Consider the following 18,367-nt stretch of genomic DNA (forward strand, 5'->3'; position numbering starts at 1 on the left):
ATGGTCATTATCCAGGATGCATGATCTTCAAACCTAGTCACAAAAGTTCTGTCAAAAAAGTATTGAAACACAAAAAAATACATAAGTAAACACCTTAAAGAACCAAGAATGTAGATTTGAAGTACACAGTTAAGTGGACGACTGAGTTCAGGATGGGTGACCATGTGCTGTAAATCTTCCTTTACCTAAAACCAAGGAATGCTCCTTTACCTACACCTCCCTGCACCCAGCACCAGTCAAACAAGCCCTTCAACATATAGGCCAAGTCCCCAGTTACAGTGCCACACAAAAGACTATGAAGAAAATACTTTGTAAATTGACTTCTACTTTGAATTCCCCATCTTTTAATCAAGTTTCATGCACTTACGAAAGTTTAACTTTCTTATTTCTAGATTATCTTGTTTTTTTTTCGTGTATATTTACAAGTGAAATATGTAGGATGTCACAGCTCATCAGCGTTGTTGAGCTGTTAATGGAAAAACAAAAGAGGAAACAATAAGGACACCACTGACTTGAAACACAAATGACTGTGAGCTTTGAGGAAATAACAAAAAAATAAAGCGTTTCAAGTTTTTTCTAGCTTCTCTCTGACTTATTTGACAGAGCTTAAATGAGAATATTTCCAGGGTTCCCACAGTCATTTTAAACCTGGCAAAGTCATGGAATTTCACAACCCCTTTTCCAGGCCCGAAAAAGTCATGGAATCAGCATAAATAATTGAAAGTTCTGGAAAAGTCATGGAATTTTGTTGTATGTACTGAAACTTTTAAGGTAATCTTCCATGGATAACTTTCCACGTAATGTCTAATTTATTTCCTGTAGCTGAAGATGTATGTACACTTTAAAACGAAACGTATTTTTAACTTAAAAAAAAGCAAGTGTCCCCATTGATGTAAAAATTTGAGATAACTGAAATTAAAAAGACAATTTGAGGTTATTTTGTAATGATTCAAAACAAATCATTTTTTAGTCAAACTTATTAATAGACTGAATTTCATTTCAAATTCAAGTTCATTCACATACTGAAGTTTATTTGTTTTGCATCATTACAAACATAACTTGTCTTCTCAAATTCAGTCAAATCAAAATTTTAAGGCAGTCTGCAGTTACGTTTTTATGTTAAAACATTGTCTCATCCCCCTTTTCTCCACCAGCTGAAATTGCGTTAAGACTTTGAATCTGATATGATTTAAAAACACCAGGCGAGTGGGGCAAGAAAAAAAAAATCCTTGAAATATCATGGAAAGGTTTTGAAATGTCCATTAAAATGTGTGGGAACCCTGTATTTATTTACTAAAGGTGCCACATGCATTTCTGAAAGAATATAGCTTATTGTTGAGTCTCATTCCAAAGTCAAATAAAGAAACTCGAGGGAGTGAGACTCAGCAATAAACGATCTTTCTTCAAAAGCACATACTGTAACTTTAATATTGCAACACACACACACACAAGAAAATGAAACTGTGATTTGTTAAATTTTATGTGTGTTAAATCTTAATCTTTAAAGTCTACTGCCGATTTTACACACACACACACACACACACACACACACACACACACACACACACACACACACACACACACACACACACACACACACACACACACACACAAAATACTAATAATGATTTGGATTCGCTGCAGAAAACTGTCGAGAACCCGGAAGACAGCAGCTCATTTATCCACAGGCAGCCTGGATTTAGGACCTTGAGGACGCCAGATGTTTCCAGGAGGCCAGCAGCAGACTACAGTTGCAGTGACCCGCCGATAGCATCGCGATAAAGCAGCGACGACACAGAAAAGTTGAGCCAGTCGGACCAGGTTATGCGCCCTGACGCACCGGTGGAGCAGTGGCGATGGGAGCTTCGCAGACGCGCTCCGAGCAGCACAAGTTCCAGGACCTGGTGGACAGAACTGGATGTAAGTACAAGAAAATCAACAAGGAACTTTTACTCTGTAAAGTATATTATAGCTGCTGATATAGTGTATGGCGTTGTTGGTGTTAAATCGTGCATGTTAAGAGTGCGAAAGTCTGACAAATGTGGGTCGTCACGGAAATAAAACACGGTAAAGATGACAGGAAAAATGAAACATGATCATCGAACCAGATCAGTAATGCGAGGCGCCACCAATTAAACAAACAAATGCAGTGATTTGGCTTTGCAATCTAACCAATATGGGATTTAGCGACGGTAGTTTTCATTAACCTGTTACACGAATTTAAAAAAACTACACATACACACAGTCCACTATCAGTTAACTATTTAGCTTCTATTTTTGTTCATGCATTAATTTGTGTTGATACTTTGCATGCAGTCCTGTGCTCCTTTAGGCATAATTTGAACACACCTGATTTATTGTCATAAATCCCCTCCCTCTTCCTCCTATATTTGAGGAAAAGGTCAACAAAGAAATGAAACAAAAAGCAGACAGAAAAAGCAGAAGTGTGAAGATTTATTTTTAGGAAGGGCAGGACCTCCATGTGCAATCTCTTCATGCATGGCATTCAGAGTTTGAGTAACAGAGATAATGTTTGTATCACAGACTGAGCCCAACTTTATTGATACAGTATGGGCCAGACTTTGAACTTTTTTATTGCCTTCCTCAAGGTGGGGCTTTAACCCCCTTCAGTGTCAGTGTGGGATTTTTATGGGTCTGTGCACTCTGATGAAATGTTTCAACTTGATTTATTTCAGACTCTTAGGTGTTTGATTGCACTAACAGGGCTATAATTGATGTTAGATCGCAGCTGCTGTTGTTGTTTTCTTAAATATTTGACCAGTTGCTTCAAGTAATCTTCCTTAATTTGGAGCAATTGGTATATAATTAGTAAAAAAAAAAAAAAGAAAGAAAGAAAGAAAGAAAATGAATACCAAAAATAAGCATTTTTATTGCTATATTAATTGTATAATGAGAATAAAGGCATCCTATTCTGTTTCTAATTTTGTGTTAGACACACCGCCCAACAAACATGTTTATGCTTGTCTGCGTATTCTTCTCTCCACGCTCGGTAGCTACAGTTGCTCCTGCAAACATCCACTTGTCCTCTGGGAAAGGGAAAAAAAGGTCAAAAAATAAACACAAGTGTGTACCGAAACAATTGTAAATGCCAAACCTGTATTGACAAGGGAGCAGATGGAGCCAGATTATGATGTGTAAACCTTGCAGTGTGTGGTCACGAATCCACAGAGTTAATCATTCAAGGAACAATTTGAAATGGCATAAAAGGACAATCCCAGAAGAGCACAGTTTGTTTGCTTTGCCATTAAACTGTTAGCCATGTTGCACATTAGCTTAATAAAAGTAAGTCTCACTGTTTAATCGTGCTCCAGTATATTACAGTTAACAGAAAATGCTGGGTGTCTTTAAAAAACAAGTGAAGGTGTGCACAAGGCTTGTTAGTAGGTGTGTAATAATTGTGGGTGTATCATTGACATACTTTAATGTTGTTATTGTTGTTGTTTGCTTCCTTGCAGTTTCACTGGAGCAGATTAAAAACCTTCACAACAGATTCCAGCAGCTGAGTGGAAACGAAGACACAATAAGGTCAAAATATTTAAAAGAAAACACGCACATGAAGAAAAGCTCTTCTAGTCAGCTGCATATGGCTTTAATGGAAACCATTTGGCCTTAGCTGTCACTCCTAAAGATGAAATACGACCTCCATAGTGGCTGGAGTGTTGAATTGTGGGAATTTCTGTCATCTCTGGCACAGAAGCAAACTAGTAACATATGGTGACACATGCAGGTTGAACTAATGCAAACGCAGACACATTACGCAATTACAGCATGTCAATGCATTGAGCACACAGAGCTGACATGTGCTATACACAAACACACACACACACACACACACACACTTATGTCAACACGCAGCACTGCCAAAGTGGCATGTTGGGAGTGATGTATTACAAGATCCTTCTCTTTAAAAAGAAACAGGGAACAAATATTGTACATAGCAGGTATTTGTTTACATCGTACCTTTAGACCCATAAAAATCATACAGATAAACATGCTGGTACTGTATCTGTTTTATGGTAATGGATCTTCTCTTGTCGCACTGCAGTCGAGAAAACCTGGAGAGCATACCAGCCCTCGCCAACAACCCAATCCGGAAGCAAATCATTGATGCATTCTTTGATAAACGGTGAGTACAGTCAAATTACATTACACTCTGTCCACTTTATGGCTAATGACCATTTCAGTTCATTTATTATTGAGTATCATGATAATATTTTGAATATATTCAAAACACTTTCAAAACCAAACTGATATGATATCATCTGTGAAAAGCAAGTCTTCTGACATTCATAATTACCAAAGGTCAGTTTGTCTTTTCAATAACATTTCTCAACCTTTTTTGTGTGATATATTGTAAATATTAAATATAAGATATCAGCTTTAATCTGCTGTTGATATGATGCTTCCTTCCTGATGACAACTGCATAAACACAAGCTGCAAAATCACGCACTTCTTTATGATTGTTTATGTGGTTTTTTATGTATTCCTAAACTATAAATTAAGTTCTAGGTCAAGATAATACTTTTAATTTTGGGAACTATGCTTATTTCTTTTCATGCTCTCAATACAAGTGAAAAAAACTAACAAATGTGTGGCCCAAAAAGCATTTTCTCCACAGATCACTATTATCAAAAAAACATCTGTAAAACTGTTGATAATGCAGGGATGTATAAAGAAAACTGGATACAGTGTTAGAGATCGGGCCTGTCATTGTTACTCAGATGCACATGAAGCCAAAAGAGTTTAACTGGCACATACTGTATAAAATTACCGGCTGCTTCTGGTTTAGCACTCTCCAAACTTAAATGGGGATAAAATGAATAGTCGTGCGACTCTTTAAGATTTTCCAAATGTTTTTGGACCAAATTGATAAAATTCTCATAGTGAAACAAGTCATTTTGCAGGAGTGATGCTCAAAGAAAAAAAAATATATCCATAGATTTTTTAGATGTCTCTTTTGCTGTGTAAGTCATAGGTAAAAGGTTTTTTTGGGTTACATAGCATTGAGTGACAGACTTAATTCCACTGTTTTGACACTACAAAAATTGACTGCAAAGCTTGACACACTTTCTTGGGACCTGTGAAGGGATACCTTGATCTATGGAGGTTTTATATTCGTAAAATGTTCCTCAAGCAGAGAAAATCTATTTAAAAATCTGTGATGTCATCACAAAATAAAGTCAGTGGGCTCAGCGGGTACCCGGGGGTGGGGCCAGTGGTAGAAAGACTACTGAGCATATTCAGCGGGCTGCATACTGTGCGGGTAAACCTGCAAGCTAGAAACTTTTTTTGCCATATTCAACACGTGAGTATTCTCATTGGACTGAAGAGGCGCCATCTTTAGATCTATGGTCCAGATTTAATAATACATCCATGGTAGTGCGTCATCCTTACTATGAAAAGTATGGATTAGCATTCATTCAGCACAGTTTAGGCTAATTGATGAGCTAACTGATGGCTGAAAAGTTTTGAGCTGAGTTTTCTTTAAGGTGCATTAACCCAATAAATGTGGTTGGTTTTTATAAACCTCTTAAGTGCTTTACTTCCCCTTGTTTAGTGAAATTAAACAATGCAATTCAAACACGAGCAGCGTAAAATCCATTTATTGTATGCAGATGGCTTTTAATGGGGTTGTCAGTATTCATCCAGGAGAAATGCAGCGCAGGCTGTGAAAACAAAATATGTAATCCATCCATTAACGAAAGGAAACAACATCCAACTGGGGGTTTTATTGCTGCAAAGAGACAGTTGTTTTAAAACAGGCACTTCCTCGTGTTTTGGAAAGTCAAGCTTAACAGGGCAAACCGCTATTTGGACTGTCCAATAAATGTCCAAAAGCTGTGAGTCACACAAGTCTTGTGTACTATACAGAAAAAAATAAAAGATATGTTCAGAGAGAGAGAGGAGACGTACATGCATGTCCTAAGGCTGGAATCAGACCCGCGCTTCGGTGTTGGGATATTTTACAGGGCAAATGTCAAGAAAAGAATTCTTGCAAAAAAACAGAATACTGATGGACAACTTCACAAACTACTAGTGTTTGTGTAGGTCATCAAAAAAATCATGTCGGTTGAATTTTAATTCATAACGCCTAAACTTGGATCTCTTACTCTGTGATTTAGGAACCAGCATCAGGATGAGGTGGGGTCCTGTGAGGAGATTGGCTTCGAGCAGTTCCTCATGGTCATGTCCCACTTCCGCCCTCCGACCCTGAGGACGACTGTGGAGGAGAGGGAAGCTATGAGAAAAGAGAAGCTTCGCTGTAAGTAATTGCACTTTTTGTTTGATGACAATATTATATACAAGGGAACCAGATGCACTATTTCGTTAAGATTCTCAGCTGTTAGTCTAGACCAAAGCTGTCACTCCCATGTGTCCCTTTTGCGTGTGTCCCAATTGCCAGGAAGCACCATCCAGTGTTTATAACAAATCAGCGATGTGAGTATCTTGTTTCAGTCACCACCGACATGCCACTAAGAGTGTAGTGATGCATAGCTGCATGTGTGAGCAACAGATCCCTCGCTGCATGTTAGCCATCACATTGGAAAGGCTTGTAGGTATTCGTGACTCGGCAGCTTCACAACCCCAAACTGACAAAAGAAAAATAGGATCGTTTGTAGCCACTGAGCTGGGACCTAAATTCAGCCTCAGATATTATTTTACCATTAGATTCTAATCAGTTTGTTATGTTAATCCACTCAGGAGGGATTTCAGGATGAAGTGATTTAAATCTTTAATTCTTCCCCTCAACTGACCTTGTGTGATTTGTGACGTCCTACATTTCCCCAGAACTACTTATTAAAAAAACTCCAAGGAAATATGGGAATTCCTTTCCAATTCCCTTTGATAATTAAAAACACTTAAAAACAACTTCATAACACATTGATTGATTATTGAAATAATAGGGGACATAAAGGAATTTTTAATTAGCAAATGATCATATTAGGGCGCAACAGATTATCGGCCTGTCGAATTATTTGGGCCAATGTTCAGCATTTTATTTTAATGATCGCCGATAAAATTAGTTTATTAAAAAGTGCAAAGAAAGTGACAGCATGGGAGGAACTTTTACTTTGTAAATCTCAGGGAGCTATTTAAATTTATTAATTTATTTTTATTTAAATTTTCACTTGACTTACTAAAAAAAAAGTTGCCTGGAACTTTACGATGTATATAATATGGAACGTTTCAGTTTTGAATGGTGGCATTTAAACTAAATTTTGTGTTGGAGTTTGTTATATTCCAAATATAAAATATTGACAGAAAGGAAAGGTTTTCATTTTTATTGTAAATGCATATTGGTTACAAATATATATATTATTGTTCTCAATGACCATTAATTATCGGTATCAGCCCAGAAGAACCAATATCAGTCTGCCCCTAGATCATATGTATCATTTAATTCATGAAGAAAACCTTGTTTTTCTCACATGCCTCTCTGACAAAAGAGGAATCCAAAAACAGAGGAAATACTTGATGAATTAAGTCATAAGGGTCCGTGTTTATCAGCAGCAAAATGTGATCAAACATCTATTTACAATCTCTCACACAATTCATGCAGTGTAATCCAAGTCTCATTTATCCAGTCATGTGCTTGGTACTTCCCAAACACATACAGTACTTTTTGAATTTCTCTTCAAAGCCAGACTACATTGACAAAAACAGTGATTTTTTTTCTTGCTGATCAAGGGAGCTGCTGGTCTACTGCTGCCTGATTGATAGTTACTACTTACTTTGGTGGATTAAAGGGTTAGTTCAGCTTCACCAAAGTCATACAATGAGACAAACAAACTACCAATCAAGGCAGAGATATACCAGCGGCAGTTGTGTTCAGTGGGGTGAAATCAGTGCTTTTTTTCAATGGACTCTGGCTCTGAAGGGAGAATAAATAAGTTTCACTTTGGATTCAATTCCCTGTTAAAATGGCTTTCTGTTTTGGAAATTCTGAGCAAACAACTCGACAAGTGGGACTTGGATTACACTGCACGAATTGTGTGAGTTTGTACACGGATGTTTTGATTTAGCTTTGCTGTTGTGAAACATTGCCCCTTGTGACTTAAATTCATGAGGAATTTTCTGTATTGTTGGATTCTTTGTTCTCCATGGAGGCATGTGAGAAAAACAAAGTTTCCACCACAAATTCAACATAACACGACGCAAGTAATTGAAATTCAGGTGATCATTTGAGGGGGTTAAGTAGTCACTTAAGAAGGGACCTACATTATCGTATTGTCATTGGCCTTAATGTGTCCAAGACAAGCCTAGGGGCTGACTTCAGGCTCCATTCGGTAGACACTCAACTGATATTATACACATTTCTGACCAAATTTGTTTACTCAAATTAAAGCAAATGTACTGACATGAAATGAGGATATCGTCTCGTAAGTAAGATAACATTTGCATATGTCCTCAGCTGCCTCCTGCCCCATTAAAAGCTTTGGATGCTATTCTAACAAGTTAGAATTACTTTGTTTATTGCACCTTGTTTACACAGTTGGGACTGCATCACCTTACCCATGTGATGGAGTGCTGTGTTGTACTTGAAGGACACAATAAAATGTGCAGAGTAGACAGGGCTAAGTGCAGGTGACAAGAGGGAAAGATTAGAGGGATTAGTGCCAATTTCTGCCCTAGAGTGTTCAAGCGGGAAAACTGGCTGTGCAAAATAGCTATTTACCTGACTTATTCGTGAGAACTGGGGTGTGTCTCTAATGATAGACAAGGCCCTCTTTCGTAATGCAAAATATCTGCAGTTTCTCTGGAATTTTAGTCTTCTTTTTAGGGATGTCAATATGAGCTACAAAACTCTTTTGAAGTGCAAAATAATGAAACGGAAACATGCAATTAAAAATGAGATTAATTGTAACTAACTACTGAAATTCTGCAATTAATCATAATTTTGAAAAAATAATCTTTTAACGCCCCTAAATTCAATGCATAGTTATAGATTAAACCAATTGTTTCCATCCTTTTCAGTTTATGACTCCTCATAAAATGTAGTGTGTCACAACACTTCAGTCTGAGCCGTCAGCATTTCCCCTCCGCATTTCTCAGCTGCTTTGATTTAAATAACTGTTTGATGCCTAAAGAAGTACAATTTCTTTAGTAAAATCTTGAATGCAGGACTTTAACAGAGTTTTATTGAGTATAATTCAAGTAAATGACCTGAATTCTTCTTCCACCACTGTGCCAAAATGTGTTTACTTTAGCATTTCCCTTTTTCTACTCTGTCTGTGCTGTTTTGTACAGCTCAAGAAAGTTTCTGTCAATGGAAAAAAGGAAGTAGACTCATCTGGGCTGCACTTGTAAATCTTCCTTGTAGAATAAATGAAGTTATGATTGAAGATAATACCATAAAAGCAGTGAACTCTCCAGGGTATGGGGAGATGACTTAGGTTACTTTTTTGTAATGTGAATTTCTAAAAGCATTTTATAAAACTTTATTTCTCCTGGTGTGAAGCAAGGTGGGCTCACTGCCAGCCCAGAGACATTTTTTCCAGGGAAAAAACATTGTGGCCCACAGCATGAGGGTTTTGATAAAGGAGATAATCATCAGATGACAAACCTTGTGTGTCTCCCACAGTATCTGTCGAAACCATTTATCTGAATTCTGTTTCTCTGTTGTGACCACCAGAAATTTGATTTGATGTTTTGGGGTTTTATCCGGGTGACAATAAATCAACATAGCTCTCAATGTCACAATGATAAATGTCTACCTCAGGAACTTTATGAAAAAAAATTGATGCGCCAATTTGACATTAAAACTGACATTCTATCGACTGTACAGAAATAACATCGGCAGCACAGTCAAAATGTCACTGGACATTGCCAAAGGGAGTTCTTTGTTCCTTGTTTGTGCCACAGACCTGTTAAACATGATGTATTGTCATGAGACTGAATCTTGTAAATGTCACTGTTAATGAAAGTAGTGGCATTTTAAAGGGGTTTTGTTGCCTCAGTGTGATTCTTTACATTTAGCAATAGTGGTTCTGATGTGGCCTGGAGGGGACCCTCTTATCTCAGCATCTTTAACATTCCTCTAATCACAACTTCCTTTGGTCAATTAGTAAGTGATGACGGAAAGTTCCTTAATAGTCAGACTAATCTCCAAATTGTTTTTTTCTGTCTTCACAGTCCTGTTTAACATGCACGACACAGACAACGACGGCACAATCACTCTGGCAGAGTACAGAAAGGTAAGATAACTTAATCTCTCGTACATCAGATAAAGGCTGGCATGGTTAAGTGGCTTTTTACATTTGACATAATGTTGTCTCTAAAAAGAAAGTATTCTTTTCAAATATAATTATTTAAAACTGCACAAGATAAAAAGGGTATGTAAATGTATTTTTTTATTAGTCTGCATTATGCACAAATTGATTAAAGATCGAAGGACTTGATTGTCATCATGCAAGCATAATGAAATAGTAGGAATTGCAAAATAAATCCACCCAGTTTTGTGACCACAGAAAGACACTACTCAAAATGCAAGCAATTTGAAATGAAAGCAAATTAAAGCAAATGCATGAGTTCATTTTAACTCAAAAACAGTAGTTTGACTCAAACTTTTTGTTGATTTAAGCAAATTTGATTTACCTCATATCTGATGCCCATCATACTACATTTCCACATGCCAACTGTTTATGCATCAAACAGCCAGTCCCGACTTTTTATTTCATCCACTAAATTGGTCCATTATGAATAAAGGATGTTTTTAAAAAAACAATAATTGCACATGTATGAATTTATTTTAAGCATTATGTTGGCCCTGTACCCTTGAATTTACCGCTTTTGAATTTACAATTGTGTCCTGAATTTTCATATACCGAATACTGAATTTTCCCTGCCAAGAACTTGGTTGATTATTGGCCTGACTCATAAATCAGTTGAGTTTATGACAGATGTTACTGCCAATACTGAGCTAAAGGGAACGTCGAAAACAATTATAGTGTCTGGAGGTTTAGCTCAGTTGGTAACTCAGGTGGTTTGTGTGTCTGAGGTTGCTGGTTCAAGTCTTACCTGGATAGGTGACATTTGACTTTTATGGCATAAATAAAATAAAATATGGGCTGATATATCTTTCTGCTCTGCCGATGTAAGTCATCAATGAAATACCTCCCAGCGAACACTTAAAACAGTTAAAAAAAACACACAATTGTGTCCTGAATTTTCACACAATTGTGTCCTTAATTTTCATATACAGAATACTGAATTTTCCCTGCCAAGAACTTGGTTGATTATTGACCTGACTCATAAATAAATAAAATAAAATTGAGTTTATGACAGATGTTACTGCCAATACTGAGCTAAAGAGAACGTCGAAAACAATTATAGGGTCTGGAGGTTTAGCTCAGTTGGTAACTCAGGTGGTTTAGTGTGCCTGAGGTTGCTGGTTCAAGTCTTATCCTGGGACAGGTGACATTTGACTTTTATAGCATAAATAAAATAAAATATGGGCTGGTATATCTCTCTGCTCTGCTGATATAAGTCATCGATGAAATGTCTTGCAACTTAAAAAAGTTAAAAAAACACACACAATTGTGTCATGAATTTTCATATAACGAATACTGAATTTTCCCTGCCAAGAACTTTTCACTGCCAAGAACATAGTTGATTATCAGCCTGAAAGGGAACTAAACAATATAGGTTTAGTCCAGTTTTTGACATTGCTGGTTCGTCACTGCCGATACTGAGCTAAAGGGAACGTCGAAAGTCACAATCTTTAGTATCTGGAGATTTAGCTCAGTTGGTAAAATCAGGTGGTTAATGTGCCTGAGGTTGCTGGTTCAAGTCTTATCTGTGGCAGGTGACATTTGACTTTTATAGCATAAATAAATAAAATATGGGCTGGTATATCTCTCTGCTCTGCTGATATAAGTCATCGATGACGTGTCTTGCAACTTAAAAAAGTTAAAATAACACACAATTGTGTCATGAATTTTCATATAACGAATACTGAATTTTCACTGCCAAGAACATAGTTGATTATCAGCCTGACTAATATATTAGTCCAGTTTTTGACATTCGTCACTGCCGATACTGAGCTAAAGGGAACGTCGAACACATCTTTAGTATCTGGAGATTTAGCTCAGTTGGTAACTCAGGTGGTTAATGTGCCTGAGGTTGCTGGTTCAAGTCTTATCCGTGGCAGGTGACATTTGACTTTTATGGCATAAATAAAATAAAATATGGGCTGATATATCTGACTGCTCTGCTGCTATAAGTCATCGATGATGTACATTGCAACTTAAAACAGTTAAAAAAAACACACAATTGTCTCCTGAATTTTCATATACCGAATACTGAATTTTCCCTGCCAAGTTAGTGGCATGACTCATATTAGTCCAGTTTTTGACAGACGTCACTGCCGATACTGAGCTGAAGGGAACGTTGAAATTATTCAAAGTATCTGGAGGTTTGGAGGTTTAGCTCAGTGGGTAACTCAGGTGTTTAGTGTGCCTGAGGTTACTAGTTCAAGTCTTATCTGGGACAGGTGACAATTGACTTTTATGGCATAAATAAAATATCAGCTGATATATCTGACTGCTCTGCTGATATATGTCAATGATGACATACCTTGCATACCTTGCATCACTTAAAACAGTTAAAAACACACAGAATTGTCTCCTTGTCTCCTGAATATGGAATACTGAATTTTCTTTGCCAAGAACCTAGTTGGTTATCAGCCTGACTCATATATCAGTCAAGTTTTCGACATCACTGCCAATACAGAATTTTGCATTTTAACACCATATGACCCTTATATCAGTAACAGATATATCAGCCATATTTTATTTATGCCATAAAATATCATTTGGCTGTAGATTCATACAGTTTAGACACTGATTGTGATATTGCAGAACAAATTAAGGCACGTAAAGTTGAGTTATAAGTCTTTTTGGCCAATAAATCAGGTGAAGTGGTTCAGAAGAAATAGGTAAAACCAGTATCGGCAAATGCGGCTGTCCAAATCAAGGAAAATCGGCTTGACTCATATATCAGTCACGTTTTTGACAGACGTCACTGCGATACTGAATATTGCGTTTCAACACCATATGACCTTTCTATCAGCAGAGCAGAGAGATATATCTAGGGTATATAATATTTTATTTTGTTTATGCCATAAAATGCAATTTGGAGGTTTGGAGTAAAATCAGGTGGTTAGTGTGCCTGAGGTCAACTTACGTGTGAATCTGCAGCCAGACTCTTTGCATGTTTTCGACGTTCCTTTTAGCTCAGTATTAGCAGTGACCTTTGTCGAAAACTTGAGTGATTTATGAGTCAGGCAGATATAATCGACTAAGTTCTTGGCAGGGAAAATTCAGTACTCAGTTTATGAAAATTTAGGAGTCAAGGAGACAACTGTGTGGTTTTTTTCACTGTTTCAAGTGATGCAAGGTATGTCATTGATGACAGTCAGATATATCAGCCAATATTTTATTTATGCCATACAAGTCAAATGTCACCTGTCCCAGATAAGACTTGAACCAGCAACCTCAGGCACACTAACCACCTGAGTTACCCACTGAGCTAAACCTTGAGATACTTTGAATAATTTCAACGTTCCCTTTAGCTCAGTATCTGCAGTGACATTTGTCAAAAACTGGACTGATATATAAGTCAGGCCAATATCAACCAAGTTCTTGGCAGGGAAAATTCAGTATTCGGTATATGAAAATTCCGGAGACAGCTGTGTGTTTTTTTAACTGTTTTAAGTTGCAAGGTACGTCATCAATGACTTATATCAGCAGAGCAGTCAGATGTATCAGCCCATATTTTATTTTATTTATGCCATAAAAGTCAAATGTCACCTGCCCCAGGTAAGACTTGAACCAGCAACCTCAGTCACACTAACCACCTGAGTTACCAACTGAGCTAAACCTCCAGACACTATAGATGTTTTCAACATTTAGCTTAGTATCGTATCGACAGTAACGTTTATTTTAGTTATATATATATATATATATATATATATATATATATATATATATATATATATATATATATATATATTAGATGATGTACTATACTGTGACTTTTTTATGCTACTTTGGCCAAAATACTATACTATGATTTTTTTTTCTGCTGATTTGAAGAGATTCTATGCTGTGACACTTTCTTTTTTAAAAATTTTGACAATATACTATACTTTCACATATTATGCTACTTCATATTTCTTAAATGTATTTTTTTTTTTTGGATGACACACAATACTTTGACCGTTGATTCCATTTTTGATGACATAGTATACAATCATTTTTTCTGTGACTCTTTTGAAACTATTCTAACATGTTTTATGAAACTTCTATCTCATACAGCACTGACTTTTTTATGACATACTTCACAATGACATTTTTTTGACATAACATGACTTTTTTACAGAAAATGTTATATTATATTATGATGACATGTTTTTATGACACACTGACTTTTTAAATATTTTTTATGCCACACTGTACTTTGACATGATGAAATTTTGAAGACTAACATTGTTGTTCTCATCGCAGGTAGTGGAGGAGCTTCTGTCAAAAAGTGGAGCCATTGGTCGGGAAGCTGCCAAGGCGATAGCGGATGCTGCCATGTTGGAAGTAGCGAGCACAAATGTTCCCCACATGGTAATGGAACTCACCAGAACTGAACTGTTAGAGCAAAACCTCACATACTCATTTCTGAAGTAACCCATTACTTTGTTTCTTAATCATTTCAGGCCCCAGATGATTTTTCTACGAAGGAATTACATTTGAGCATTTTGAACAGGTTTGTGCTTTTCTAACTTGGTAGTTCCCTTCATCAGAAACATACAAAGTACTCTTTTTTCACTTACTCATGACAACATGTTGTTATCTTCCCACAGATTTTGAAAGGCCTTGAAATGGAGACCAGAATGCACATTCGCTTTTTGGATGTAGACACCACACAACAATAGGCTGTGGAAAATCAACCTCTTAAAATTGTTGGTTTATGTACTGCTGTTTTTAGCAGAGCCTCTTCAATCCTTAAAAGGAGTGAAGCCAAAAAACTTGATGTGCACTAATATTTTTTTGGATGGAGTGAAACTAGTAATTTTTTTAAATTATTTAAAATGACTGACAAGATGGTGAAAGTATTCAGTCAAATGACGTTAATTTCTATGGTTCACTTTTAAGCCTAAAGAATTTACTTTCAGAATGCTGGTGATTCAAATGAAAAGCATTGTGATCCTGTAAGTTCAAAGTGTCCCATAGTTCAAAGAAATTTGTTTCCCATCTTTCGTCACACTCCTACTAAATTTTATCAGGTTTCACACTAACCAACTACCTCTCCTATTCTACAAATCTTTATGTAACCAGCATGTAATGTGAACGACTCTGTACTTTAGTCAAAAGGTTCACATGTTAGATGAAGTTAGTCTTGCTCTGTGGTTGCTCTAGCATTCAGTTATGGCTAATATCCAAAAATTGAGAGTGCGGGCGCATACTATATTCCTCTGCAGCTTCAGAGTAGTTACAGTGTAACCAACTACTGCTGTTCTGCCTTGAAAATTTACTATTTTTGACTGCTAGTAAGTAAATCTAACACTTTCCTTGAGATGAATTATTACAGACTTTTTATGAAATATTAATAATGAATAAAATAAATTAAAGACATTATGATCAAACAAATGTATTTGTACATTTTTGTAGAAACTCTCATACAAAGAAGAATCTTATTTTGTTGCACAGCAGCAAAAAATCAAATCCAGAAGGTCAAACATAAATTTAAAAAAATCATTCATTTTACAGTGATTGTTTACAGGGTGGTGGTCCTGTGCAGCATCTCGGCAGCATCAACGTGATAAATTACAAACACCAAAAACTAAATATAATATACACTGAAATTTTACATTCCAAGAAGCTTGATTTGACTAGGATGATGAAAGGAAACAAACAAAAATTTACAGTTTGGAGTATCAAAGGGATCAGTGATAAAACGTCACTATGTCCATTTAGTCACTCACTGAGTCCAATTCTGGTTTGGACTGCACGTCAATGTGTGATGGATGAGAGCCAGACAGCCTGTCGTAAGGCACCACCAGGCCAATGTTGTAGTTGTAGCCAGATGACTCTACATAGTCTGACCTGCAAATGGGCAGAATGTGATCCTGTGACAAAGCATCCTCAGAGAAGTCGTAGTTGCAGATAACTCCCCTGTGTCTGAAAAATGAAGAAACTTATGTGAACATCAATGAGATATTTCTCATTCTGAAAAAAAATTTTTTTTTTTTTTAGCTTTTTAATGACTAGCATAAAAAGTGACAGTATTCTACTTTGTCAAAAATACTATAAAAACAGTTATACCATGCTCAAAAATCCCTCCCAAAAGTAGTACTGTAACATTTTGCACAAAATCGCACGGAAAAGGTCATAGAATAGCATGTTCACCACCATGCCACCACCCAAAAGTCAAGCTACATCATGCTGAAATTTTTGGGTCAGTTTTGACAACATACTATCCTGTACCATTTTAGGTCATTTCTGACTTTTTTTTGACATGCTATATTATGATGTTTTTGTCAATTTTTCGACAGACTACACTATGACATGTCTCAACATGTTGTAATTTGTAGTTTTTAATGTTTTTTTCAACATGCTATACTATAACGTGCCTTGATATGCTGAAGTGTTTTGGTTTTCAGCTGTTTTTAGGCCATATAGTATTTTGACTTTTTTCATCATACTAGTGTGGCATTTTGGTTTTTTTTTTTAAATGCTAGATTATGGTGTTTTTTGGCCGTTTTTGCAAAAACCTTTGCAATGGCTTGCCTTGCAAGGCAATTTTATTTGATTTTATGTGGTTTTCAGCTGTTTATTGAATGTGTCATATTTTGAATTTTTTTGGTTTTGGGACATGCCGTTTTTTAAATTTTGGCCGTACTATAGCCTTGCCTTTGTTGCTCATTTTGACATGCATAGTGTGTGTTTTTTGGCTGTAGTTGCAACATTTTTTGCAATGCCGCATCTCACTTGGCTGTTTTTGCAACTTTCTTTGTGATGGCGCGTCTCAGCACGATATTTTATACAGTTTTGAGGCATTTTCAGTTGTTTTTGGGACATGCCATATTTTGACATTTTCGCCATAGTATAGCCTTGCCTCTTTTCGGTCATTTTTTCAACATGTTATTTATGTTGTTTTCGGCTGTTTTTGCAACTTTGTCTGCTATGGCTTGTCTCAGCGAGCTGTTTTATGCTGTTTGGATGTGTTTTCAGTTGTTTTTGGGACATGCCATATTTTGACATTTTCGCCATAGTATAGCCTTGCCTCTTTTCGGTCATTTTTTCAACATGCATTATTATGTTGTTTTCGGCTGTTTTTGCAACTTTCTCTGCTATGGCGCGTCTCAGCACGGTATTTTAAACAGTTTTGAGGTATTTGTTTTTTGCATGCCATGTTTGATTTTCGTGTTTTTTTTGTCAGTTGTTTTTTCGGGCACATGCCATATTTTGACATTTTCGCCATAGTATAGCCTTGCCTCTTTTCGGTCATTTTTTCAACATGCATTATTATGTTGTTTTTTCGGCGGCTGTTTTTGCAACTTTCTCTGCTATGGCGCGTCTCAGCACGGTATTTTAAACAGTTTTGAGGTATTTTCAGTTGTTTTTGGGACATGCCATATTTTGACATTTTCGCCATAGTATAGCCTTGCCTCTTTTTTTTCAACATGCATTATTATGTCATTTTTGTCAACATGCATTTTTATGTTGTTTTTTTCGGCTGTTTTTGCAACTTTCTTTGTGATGGTGCGTCTCGCGTCTCAGCATGCTGTTTTATGCTGTTTGGATGTGTTTTCAGTTGTTTTTGGGACATGCCCATATTTTGACATTTTCGCCATACTATAGCCTTGCCTCTTTTCGGTCATTTTTTCAACATGCATTATTATGTTGTTTTTTGCAACTTTCTTTGTGATGGCGCGTCTCAGCACGATGCTTTATACAGTTTTGAGGCATTTTCAGTTGTTTTTGGGACATGCCATATTTTGACATTTTCGCCATAGTATAGCCTTGCCTCTTTTCGGTCATTTTTTCAACATGCATTATTATGTTGTTTTCGGCTGTTTTTGCAACTTTCTCTGCTATGGCGCGTCTCAGCACGGTATTTTAAACAGTTTTGAGGTATTTTCAGTTGTTTTTGGGACATGCCATATTTTGACATTTTCGCCATAGTATAGCCTTGCCTCTTTTCGGTCATTTTTGTCAACATGCATTATTATGTTGTTTTCGGCTGTTTTTGCAACTTTCTTTGTGATGGTGCGTCTCAGCATGCTGTTTTATGCTGTTTGGATGTGTTTTCAGTTGTTTTTGGGACATGCCATATTTTGCCATTTTCGCC

General features: G+C 36.6%; 2 protein-coding genes across 2 annotated transcripts in view; one reads left to right on the plus strand and one right to left on the minus strand.

Moving 5' to 3' along the window:
* Nucleotides 1–1,634: 1,634 nt before the first annotated feature.
* Nucleotides 1,635–14,971, plus strand: tesca (tescalcin a). Its single transcript, XM_042488504.1, is given in 10 exon segments — nucleotides 1,635–1,920; nucleotides 3,477–3,546; nucleotides 4,067–4,147; nucleotides 6,145–6,284; nucleotides 10,157–10,218; nucleotides 14,530–14,637; nucleotides 14,730–14,741; nucleotides 14,744–14,779; nucleotides 14,877–14,936; nucleotides 14,939–14,971. Coding segments are annotated over 10 exon segments (666 nt in total). The 5' UTR covers nucleotides 1,635–1,856.
* Nucleotides 14,972–15,986: 1,015 nt separating this feature from the next.
* fbxw8 (F-box and WD repeat domain containing 8) overlaps nucleotides 15,987–18,367 on the minus strand; it is a 54,701-nt gene continuing 52,320 nt past the window's right edge. The window contains exon 11 of the mRNA XM_042488599.1: nucleotides 15,987–16,194. Coding sequence (XP_042344533.1) covers nucleotides 15,987–16,194 — 208 coding nt within the window. The remainder of the gene's footprint in view (nucleotides 16,195–18,367) is intronic.

The sequence above is a fragment of the Plectropomus leopardus genome, chromosome 6 (genome assembly GCF_008729295.1).
Source record: "Plectropomus leopardus isolate mb chromosome 6, YSFRI_Pleo_2.0, whole genome shotgun sequence".
NCBI lineage: Eukaryota > Metazoa > Chordata > Actinopteri > Perciformes > Serranidae > Plectropomus > Plectropomus leopardus.